The 12124-nt window shown below is 33.1% G+C and overlaps 1 protein-coding gene across 1 annotated transcript in view; it reads left to right on the top strand.

Moving 5' to 3' along the window:
- LOC110026942 (dnaJ homolog subfamily B member 1-like) overlaps nucleotides 1-4627 on the top strand; it is a 19449-nt gene extending 14822 nt beyond the window's left edge. The window contains exon 3 of the mRNA XM_020728176.1: nucleotides 3869-4627. Coding sequence (XP_020583835.1) covers nucleotides 3869-4307 — 439 coding nt within the window. The 3' untranslated portion in view covers nucleotides 4308-4627. The remainder of the gene's footprint in view (nucleotides 1-3868) is intronic.
- The last annotated feature ends 7497 nt before the right edge of the window (nucleotides 4628-12124 follow it).

Below are 12124 nucleotides of genomic sequence, written 5' to 3'. Positions count from 1 at the left end.
TATATATATATATATATATATATATATATATTATCTGATCCTCGATATATGGTAAAATACAGTAGATTTTGTGTAACAAGAGAGGGTAATTTAGTGGTTTAAGTCTTTTTTGTAAATGATATTTCGGTAATTGATAAGCGTTCTAAGATCAAAAAATCAATTTATAGGCATTTGATAAATGTAAATTCAATTGTATAAAAAATAAAAAAAATGTTGCTAATAAAAAACTCAGGACTTGTTTGGGATCAATTTTATTTTTTTTCTTGTTTTTTGTTTTTGTCCTTTCTTTTTATAAACATATTTGTTTAATGTATTTTTAATATATATTTAAAATAATAATAATAATAAATACATTTTTAAAATAGTTGTTTAACATAAATAAAACAAAGTAATAGAAAATAAAAACAAACGTTATCTTGAATGACCCTTAAGCAACTATTGTCTTTCTAAAAATACAATTTTGTTCAAAATAATATTGAATTATTTTAAGGCATAACTATACCTATACTATTATAATATTACAACAAAAAATTCAACTATTATTTCGAGTTGAAGGGGAGAACACTAGTGAGGGTTTCGTTCAAAATCGAGGGACGAGCGACTAGAGTCTTGAGATCAAGCCCGAGAGGGATGCACGACGTCCCAACCGACGGAAAGAGAGGGTCGGTGTGAGAGGGGCGGTCGGCGAGGTGAGGACGCAAGTGGCGTCGTGCCGACCAACGAGGCGAGGGAGGCGAGTGATAGCTTTGAGATTTCACGAAAGACCATTAGGTCATCATCATGTGAGAGAGGGTCAGGCGCATGAGTTAGTGTTCCCTTCTTTTTTCTTTTCGGTTGTAAGAACTTTTATCCATTTATTATCATTATTTTTTAAATTTTTAAGTTTAATTATCTCGATTTGTGTATTATTTGTCTGTGCACAAAATCATAGCAATATGGGTGTTCTTCATAAACAAAATAGACGTTTCAAACGTGCTCATGCAGTCTGTTTTTTCATTTGATGTTGTATGGATAAATTTGATGACGATCGAGCCAATTCAAGCTCGATTTACATGTGTCATTTCGAATGAGATCTGTTGGTCGAATCGAAGAAGTTCGATAGACAAATACTGACTAGCCTTTGCCCAAGAGACAACCAAAAAACATTCATGAGTCAATTGAACCGCCCGCAAAGAATCTATCATTCGCTCAAAGCTGTCTGACAGATAAAATGTCGACCGACCTTCGTCTAAGTGAAAGACAAAGTCTAGCAGAATCCTTCAATGTACGCCAGAGAGTCTCAAATGGATGTCTTGAACTCTAGGAATCAATGTATGCATGAAGTATGGTCCCAGTTCATTCAAGCTGACATCCCACATAAGGAATCTTTGTACGCACCCTAAATATTCTAATTTTAATGATAGACTTAATTATTAATGATATTAAGTTAACATAGTGATAGGAATCTTCCACAAATTTTTACAAAGTTAGGGCCAAAAATATTTTATTGCAAGAACTTGAAATAACTCCACTCAAATACGTAAGCTAAGTGCCTACAATTCGAGAGGTAGACAATCTCTCTCAATTCCTACATTCGAGAGGTAGGAAATCTCTCCCAATCCACTAACCCTAAGATACAATACATAATCTCTTGCTTGCCCCTAACCCTAACCTTAAACATATTAACCATATTTATATTAAATCAAAATAAATGACAAAAGACTAAATTATTCGTAGATTAATAAAAGACAAATTTTCCCTTAGGTGTCTATCTCACAAAAATTAATATTGTTCAGTAACAATCAATAGTATCTTTTTTTTATCGTAGACAATAGTACAAAAAGCTATTTTTAACAAATAAATTCATATATCACGATAGTTCAGAAAGCAAAGTTAACAACTAAATAGAAACTCAGTGTCACTTTTTCTAAGGGTCTGTTTGGGGCAGCAGCGCAGCGCGGAAACGTTGTTTTGCGTCATTTGGGGCGGTGGCGGTACCGAGTCGCTGCGGGGTTTTTGGTATGTTAACGAAAATGTTGGTCGCGGCGCGTTTCTTCCAATATTTTTAGGTGGATGCCCTTCGCGTCTTCTGCCCTAACTGCCCCCCTCTCGTGCCCCGCTCGTCCTGGACCCTAATACCTTGTCCTTATGCCAGATAGTGGTCTTTTTTTTCAACAAACACGGAGCCCTAATCTATGGATCAGTCACTTCAGTTCTTCACCTACTGACCAGAGCAACTATTCTCAGGGACATGTCCTAAATCCAGATTCCAAAGTCCCTTTCTCTATCGCAAGCAAACAATACATAGCTCATTTTCATTTCCAGCTACCTCAAAACTTGCTCAATGGTTTTTCCTGCTTTTTTTAGTTTTTCCCAACACTATTAATCCATTTTATTAATTTTTGGTAACTATTCTAAGATACTCATGATTAGCTCTTAATCTCTATTTTCTTTATGATTGTTTTCGTGCAAACAAATTGAAAGCTTGCGTTCATGGAAGCTGCCATATCCAAATTGTACCGTTCATATCCTCAACTCTCATATCAATAATTTTACTCTGAATAGATTTATATTTGAATTAATTCAACTCACTGTTCAATGCATGGAATTTTTCTAAATCTGCTTGAATCGTCAATTTTTTGTGTATTGTGCTAAGTCAGCAAACCTTTAGTTTTTTTTAGTTTTTTGGATACTATAAAATAAATTAGTTCTCTCACACATAATGTATATTACTTGAAATATTTCATTTAGGAGTTATTTGGCAACAAATAGGATTTATATCAACTTTAATTTAGTATATTTTGTTAATAAGTTTTACTTTACTCTTGAAATTTGATTGACATGATAGATGTTAGATCCTGTTTATAATTTGTTTGGTAAAGATTTTCAAGATTTAGGATTTGAATGAAGAAGAATGAGAGGCATATGGTGTGTGGTGTCCCTGAACTTTCCCCTTTACTGGCATTTAGTAAATTCAATCTTTTACCTCAAAACTAGTGAAAAATGAGATTAAAGAAGGTAATATAATTAATGTTGTTTAACAATATTTTTTGGAAAGATTTTTTGGAAAGATTTGCAACCAAGCAATCCCTTATAGTAATATTGTTTGAAAACAATATCAATTTGTTTTTTCAAGAAGCTCTTCATTATAGCCAGTTACCAATAAAATCACATAGGAACAATGTTCTACAATGTTATATCACCTATTCTACCCATACAATCCATATTCAGCACAATGATGGGGCAACATCACTTGGGGGCACTATAAATCCACATACCTCATCAATTGGACTCCTCTCGACATTGCTCTCAACCCATAAGATCCCTATGAAACACGGATACGAGGATACGACATAATTGAAAAAACTTGAACATGACACTTCATGGACATGTTTTTATTTTTAATTAATTATTATTATAAAATATATATATTTCCATCATTTTATATTAAAAACATCACAACACAAACTATACAAGAATAAGTGAGATGAGTATTTTTTTTATGTATTATTTTGAAGTGGATTTTTACTTCTCAAATATCAAATATAACGTTATGACAGTTCTGTTAGAAACAATATTACTATACAGGAGCAGAATAGTTATTTGTCTAGAAACAGCTATCGCACAGCTATTTTCAAACTGTAAAAAACAAACAGTCAGCCAACTTATCCACAACAGCTTCCTGTCCCAACAGCTTCCTGGGACAGCTGTTGCAAGACAGCTTATTGATAAATGTGAATTATTTGCCCCCAAACAGCCTTAAATCTGTCAAATAATATGAATTATTTGCCTTACTTATTTTTGCTGCTCTGAACTTTAAGAACAATTAATTAGAAACCTTTATAATTGCTAATGTGCTTCCATTGCATTTTTCTTTTTATTCACCTAGAGAATCTGTGACTCGATCAGAGACGGTTGTGATTGACGTGAAGCCTGGATGGAAGAAGGGAACTAAGATCACATTCCCAAAAATGGGAGATGAGGAAGTCAACATGATTCCAGGAGATATGGTTTTTGAGATTGATGAGAATCCACATGCTGTGTACACGAGGGTTGGCAATGACCTCGTTGTTCAACAGAAGTTATCACTAGCAGACGCCATTGGAGGAACCACATTCAAGCTTCATACCCTTGATGACCGTGAACTTACAGTTCAACTCGCCAACATAGTTAGCCCAGGCTACGAGCTTCTGATTGCCAACGAAGGGATGCCAATTGCCCGGGAACCGGGGAGTAAGGGACATCTAAGGATCAAGTTTGATGTTATTTTTCCTTCTACTTTGACTGAAGAGCAGCGCTCAGGCATCAGGAACATCTTAGAGCGCTGAGCTTGGGGACACCTTAATTCTAACTACTAACTGGTAGTGCTTTTTGCAATAAGTGTAAAAAAGTTTAGTTCATATTTGGTTGAAAATAAAATTTTTTATAGGTTTTTTATTTAATTTGATTCGAGTTAATTGCCCATTTTGTAGAAGTGATGGTGATAGGTTATGAGGGTCTTTTTTTTCCCTAAGGGTTTGATTTGCTTCTTAATAGTTTGATCAAATAATGAATCATGGAGTATATTATTTCTTAGGAAGTAGTGGGTTTCATTTAGAGGAGTGGGGATGTTTGGTTTGATAATAATACACTGATGGAAATGATATTTATTATTATTTTTTATTTTTTGATTCAAAATAATTTTTTTCATCAATATTTCATTTTCTTTATAAATATGCTGTGAGGAGCAAATGAAGCGGAAGTTTTTTTTTGGGTTGTCTTTTAAATTTTTCTTTTGTCATGTTGACGAGAAAATATTGCGTCAAAAAATTATAAGTGCAGATTAGTAGTATATGATATTATTGTGGTGGTATTGCAGTACAATATCATTACAAATACCATCAGGTTACTATCGTATGTGTCGAACACGAACGCTTTTTTTATGCTCAATATGTAAACAGGTCGAACACGAACAAAGAATTGTCCGTTCGTGTTCGGTCGTTTTGACTTGAAAATACTACTCTATATATATATATATATAAATTTGATGAGTAGTATTTCGAGTCAAAACGAACCGACCCCACAAGCTATATATATATATATATATTATGAGTAGTACTTTCAAAAAATTTAATTGGCTACAATGCTACAAATATTTATAATCATTTAAAATTATTAATTACAAAAATAAAATAAAAAATATATTAAGTTATATTTAAATGATGTATTAATCTAAACAATAAAATTTAAATCTTGCCTCAACCCTTAACATTATAGCTACGTGATTAGAGTTAAAACAACTCTTTGTTCGCAAACAGCTCGTGTTTGGCTCGCTAAGCAAACGACCCTAACACGAACATACTTTTTTGTGTTTGAAATTTAAACGAACCGAACACGAACAGTAATCTTTTTTACTGTGGTTGAACACGAGCGAGCCCAGAGCTCACTCGTGTTTGGCTTGTTTACATCCCTAATTGCAGTACAGTGCGATCAGAATACTTTTTATCTTTCCACCTAAATTTAAAGTAATCACTCATGTTTTCAACAATTTAATCATGGATAAATTACGACGTGCCATGTAAGGGTGACATTCTAGCTTTTAAGGTTTCTGGTTACTTAAGGTGTGTTGGGGGTTTGGCGGCCAACTGTTTGAATGTTGCGTTTTGGAAAACGTTGTTTGTTATTTTGTATTAAACGCGGATCGCAGGGTCCTACTCGTGATCTGCTTTTCGTTTCCTTTGAGTGAAAGACTTCTTACGCCCTTGCTTGTTATTCTTTGTCGTCTTCCCAATTCGAGCCTGATATAACTGCTTCTTTCTCTCGATGGTGTAGGGGGTTCAGATTGTTTGAATATTGTGTTTTGGCAGCCAACTGTTTGAATGTTGCGTTTTGGAAAACGTCGTTTGTTATTTTGTATTAAACGCGGATCGCAGGGTCCTACTCGTGATCTGCTTTTTGTTTCCTTTGAGTGAAAGACTTCTTACGCCCTTGCTTGGTATTCTTTGTCGTCTTCCCAATTCGAGCCTGATATAACTGCTTCTTTCTCTCGATGTTGTAGCTCTGGAGGGTCTCCCGCCCTACTAATGGATATCTCGGTTTCCGATCCCCAACTGACCACAGCATCTGGTGCTTCCTCTTCACTATCTTCCAAATTCGAACTGAAAGTTTTCATGTTGCCAAGAGAGATGAAACTTTCAATTTGGTCCAGATTTTGTTGGGGGGATTCTTCAAGTTTTTGTGTGAGAGAATGGCCATGTTTTAGGTGTGTGGGTTAAGAAGCCATTTTGTTTTTAAAGAGTGGGTTTTTATTACTTCTATGGATTTGGAACTCAGCTTGGTATAAATGGTCGATTAGAATGTGAGATATTATTGCTTATTTTATGTCATTTGTTGATATTTAATAGATTTTAATAAGCAATGATTTCTTATAAGCTCTCTATTTAAAATGCTCTTTATTAAAATTATCATAATTTTGTACTGTTATGAAATGGTATTTTTGGTTCTCAACTGTAAGATGCGTAGTTGTTAAAGTTCAAGTGTAAACAATAACACTGCAACTTTTTGAATGGTTTTTTTTCTACAAAAAACTGCAAATCAGCTGTTTTTCAAACGCACAAACCAAAGAGTTAAATAGTTTATCCAAAACAGGGGCAGAACGGTCATTTATCTAGAATCAGTTGTTTTTAAAACACACAAACCAAATAAATTGTCGATCAACAGATTATCAAGATAAGCTGCTTATATGGATAAATTGGATAAGCTGCAGCTGCCCCAAATAAACCCTTAGTGTAAAGATTATTTGTATAACGTAGAAGTTACAATTTTGTGTTAAATTATATTAATTATAATTTAACTACCTATCCTAAGAATATAATTTAGTTGAATTGAGCTCAAGCCACGTCTATACTGAGCCCCACTTGAGCAGCTTGTAAGCTTGTCCTCAAATTTTAGCTTATGACTACCTATCCAAAGAATATAATTTAGTTTAGTTGAGCTCAAGCCACGTCTACAAACTTACCAACAAACTTGAGTTCCACTTGAGCAGCTTGTAAGCTTGTACTCAAAATTTAGCTTATGTCAACAAACTTACCAACAAACCTTAAACCAAAATCTCATTTGAACAACTTAACTCAATGAGCACCTATCATGTTTGATCAAGCTGACAAGTAGGTTTTTCTTAAAGAGTAAGAGTGAGATGATAAGATGATAGGGCTTGTGGTTTAGCGATGACATTGATGCAACTATTTTATTGACAATGGCATTAAATTGACACAGAAAATGAGACTTCCAACCAATAAAAGGAGGTAGAGAATCAACAGTGAAGTAGACAGAGGAGAGGAAACCACTGTTGCATGAAGGTGGGAGTAGATTAGGAATTGGTAGCTACAGGTTGTGTAAGAGATCAAGAGGTAGTGCTAGCTTTATTTATTTATTTATTTCATACAAATTCTTAAACCATTAATAATTATTCTTTCAAAAGAATTAATATGTTGCACATCATTAGACTTGCTTTAACTGAAATTTGGAAAGTTAAAGATGAGAGAGAATCATGATGTTCATACCTAGTAAGAGTTGATTGGTCAGTAGTGGGACAAAAAGGCAAAATTGCTGTCAGAGTGAGGTATGGAGTGACTAAATCCTGTTGGGTCTAAGAATATGAAATATGGTCTCACTTTTGAAAATAATATGTCAATATATATCTATTAGCAGTATGTCAGTGGATGTGGGATGACTAGGGATCCCTCCCCTATCAGGCACCTATCGAGTAGATCAGTTTATTCTGAGGGTGTGATTGGTATTCAGATTTTGTAAATGGATTGCTTTTTTACATTTATAATCTTTAAAAAGTTTGGGATTTTACGTTGGGTGGGTCAAAGCCTTACCCCTTCTCAGACATGTAGTTCTTATGCTTTATCTTTGTATGCTACATTTAAAATTCTTCACTTTTTAACTTTTGTGTGGCTCTTATGTGCACTTTAACATGAGGTTATATATTTCTTGTTTTCCAATTTTGTGGTTTTGTCTGAACTGAAGGAAGAGAAAGAGGTGAAATTTAGGACCTGATTATGAATCTACAACCATTGTATCATATTTTTCAAACCCTTCTCCATGTTTTTCAGTCAAATTCCTTGCATCCAAACACAACCCATCAATTTGCTCAAAGACACAATTGTTTTTTCTCTAGCGATAAACTTAAAGCTATTTTGTTAAATTGATGATTTTAGGAGCAAAATGGTAATTTATTGAAGTAGTCGAGCATCAAATATTTGTATGGCGGTGTCTTTGAGCATTAAGAGTGTTACTTCGTAGTTAGTACTCAATTTTGTGCAAATGTCCTTAACCAAGTCTAGCAAATCATACAAATGAAAGCAAGCAAGTAATGAAATATTAATAGGCTAATATTAATTATTTATTATTATTATTAATTACATATATTTATATAGAAAATGAGATGACAAGGAAATTAATAACATGAAAATCATACAATTATATATATATATATATATGGAGAATCTCTTCAAAGAAAACTAACTTAAATGACTTGTAAAGTAATTATGATGAATCATGCACCTTTAGGATTTGAGTAAATATTTGTTGTTTCCTATTTCAGGTTTCTTTTAAAAAATTGTTATTAACAAATTCCTTGATTCTTTGATTCCACTTAACTTTGATCATAAGCTTTGCTCTATGAACTTGTATCCACTTAATTAAGAGTTAAAGATAAAATCAACTTTAATCTGATCATTCATCATAAGACTTTTGTCTACAGATATTTCATCAGGAATTTTGCTATTAGATTACTCAATCTATTCATCAAATATAATAAATATAAATGTTATATTTTCACGTTTAGAAATATACTTGATTTTAAATGCATATGAGATCTTGTGTTTAATTTTATTTTCAATTATATTTTGACTTTGGTGTGCTTGAATTCCCCATTACAATTAATAACTTGTGTTGTGTGGCCATTTTATTTGCCATGGAATTTATATCTATGGGCTTCTCTATAGGATGGTGTATGGTGTCATCATGTTGCTAGCAAATTATGGTGTGAAATAAAATTTAATAAGAATATATGCATTACTTGTGTCGTCGCCAATATAAACACAGGGATACGAGAAAAAAAAAATTTTACTTTCAATTTAGTTGTAGCTAATGAGGATCACTGGATGATGTAGGTAAAACTTTAGCTCATAAGTGGTCTTAAGCCAAAGATTGTGTATTTCAAAAAACTGTGGTTCTAGTTATCCTAGTTGTTGTAGATGTTTGATAGTGGAAATGTTGAAGCTATGAGATAAGTTGCTTATGAATCAAATATATACACTCGGAAATTGTAATTTTTCTATAATTGAAGAAACATTTTAGTGAGTATTGTTGTAGGAAAATCAAAATTATAATGGTAATAACGACAATGTCTTTATGTTGATATTTATTATTATTAGATTGTTGCAAACACAGAGGGATGATTTAGAAATTTAAAAGTGAAACTTATCAATGAATAGCTTAAATTTTTGAAAAAAAAAAACATTTTCAATGAGTTTAGTTTCTTCTTTTTTTCATACAAAAAAGTATATTCTTTTGTTTTATCATTATCATTTATAACTTTTTTTCGGCTATTTCTTAAGTACTACCAGGTTATTAATGACTATTTAGTTATCTAATCAACATAGAAACTGTTTTTGGCAAAGCTCAATTGTGGAATTTAAAATAAACTTGTTTAAAATTTAACTTGAAAGAAAGATGGATTCATTTATTCATTAAATCGATAATCTTAATGAAAAGGGTGAAGGGGAATGGGTCGATACAATGTAGAACATGAATGTAATTTTTGTTTATCTTGAATCATCGAGTGGAGATTAATAAAGTGCTTAAGTAAAAAAAAGTTTATGCTCTTTAAATTGATGAGTTCTTATTGAAATCATTGAATATTGATTGTAGTTGTGCTAAACAAGGGAGAATAAGTATGCTTGCTTGTAACCTATTGTACTTAGCGCTCCTTGTTAAGAAACCTATGAGAAAAAGTTTTCTACGTTTGGTTCTTCTTAATTAAACATTGGAGTCGCCAACTTGCATATATATATATATATCGTTGTATTATTTCTCCTCTCCAAGTAAATCACTCTCCTAGATCATTAAAAGTGAGCCAGAGAAGAAAGGAATCGGAAAGATGAGAATATAAGACAAAAATAGAAAAACAAATTAAAAAGAAACTTGAAAAGCTTAAGGAAATCATCATGTGATAGGTTGAGAGTATACATCCAAAATATAATCGAATCGAAATATCTCGAAACACAATATTTACGAAGAGAATCCCTACATAAGCAGCCCATAACCAAAAAATCAAAAAGAACGTTTTTGTTATGGGGTCAAGCACAACTCTCAAATGGACGTATCTATTTGGTTGATTACATTTTAGGGGATACCCAAGAAAAATCTCGATAATAGGGGTCCTGCTTACATTCAAGTGATAACTAGTAAAAATGATTGTCATAAAAGATGGTTATTCCATCGGAACATCTCGATGGTATCAACGCTCACACAAACTATAAAGGCAGAGAGTGGGTTTCTCCGTCCCACATACGTGGCAAGTCATAAAAAAAATGAGGCCTATGAAAATAATTGGGTCGTTCTGATAGGACCCACAGTATGCTTCAAGGCCTATTTGAGGAAAGGTTAAAGAGAAACAGTCAATGGCTTTCTTGATGTTATGTTGATGGGCATATTATACCCTAATAACAGATCAAGGAACTTCAAGAAGAAAGAAAAAGCTGAGGAAAGAGAGAAGGGTTTTTACGCACTTTGAAGATAAATAAGTTTCCATTCATTTTCAATTCGTGCTACAAGAGTTGTTTATATAGAGTTTAAGGGTAAAACTGTCAATGTACAGGTACCCAGGGAGCATAAATATATCTGAGGTGATCCTTTGCCCTATGTCACGGACAAATAGTCCCACATTGGCTAGGTGTAGGGCCGAAAAGCAGTATTTAAGTCCTGGGCTGCCCACCACCCACAAAGGGCTCTTTTGGGAGGTGACAGCGTGCTGACTAGATACTAGACAGCTCCAAAGGCACGCGTGGCACGCTCTAGTTGAACGTCGCCATCCACGTAGCTGCTGACTCGGCCTGCGGTTTATGTTCCGAAGTGTTGTCCGGCTCAATCTCCTTCGTCTATTCGACACACGCTTGATCAAATGGCTCCTTATCATCGTCTGATCCCGTGACCGTCCACATGGGCTCTTTTGGGAGGTGACACCTAGCTAGCTATCAAACATTATTCTTTTGCAACAACCCTGAGTGCCTAAACACAATGGACGAGAGGAAGAGGGTGAGATGCTTCTTAGCCTAACTAAAAGAATCTAAAATTTTGTTTAAATGAGTTAATAGTTTTTTCAAAAAAAATAATTAAAATGCTGAATTAGCAAGCTCCTGTGGAAACTTCATCGAATTTCTTTATCGCTAGTTCTTCTATTAATATGCTATGGTGCCTTCTAATCTGACAAAAAGCTTTTTTTTTTTTCAATTTTTTGACAACGAGCTTAGTTGAATAAAATCTACTAAAGGAATTAATGAGCTTAATTTACTGATCTACCCAATAATAATAATAATAGCCATTAATAAGCTGTACCGGGAACATCTTTATTTAGTTAGGTTCCTCTATATATATATATATTATGCTTTATCCCAATTATTTGGTGTGCACTTTTAAATCTTTATTTATTTATTTATTTATTTATTTATATTTATTTATTTATTTATTTATATTTATTTATTTATTTATTTATTTAAACACTTGTTAGGCGGAGCATTATGAATAGCCTAACTAAGCTTATGCGGTGCACGTCTTAGAGACTAGGAATTATCCGGCCATAAACAAATTAAAATGATTAACAAAATTCGATCGATATATAGCTAGCTAGCTAGCTGTTGATCGATGGATCGATGGAGACTGAATACATAAGACTTTTCTTGGTGGAATGAATTAATTAAGCGTCTTACAGATCGAGCAAGGTAATTTATAAACATATATATATAAATCCTTAAAACGTGCGCGCTTGTTCCACAACTTGGATGTTCTTGATTATGCATATATAGATTATCTTTATAATTAACTAATTAAACAAATAATATATAAATAAATAAATAAATATATATATATATATATA

The sequence above is a fragment of the Phalaenopsis equestris genome, unplaced genomic scaffold, assembly GCF_001263595.1.
Source record: "Phalaenopsis equestris unplaced genomic scaffold, ASM126359v1 Scaffold000404, whole genome shotgun sequence".
NCBI classification, from domain to species: Eukaryota; Viridiplantae; Streptophyta; class Magnoliopsida; order Asparagales; family Orchidaceae; genus Phalaenopsis; species Phalaenopsis equestris.
This window is presented reverse-complemented; position numbering and strand designations above follow the sequence as displayed.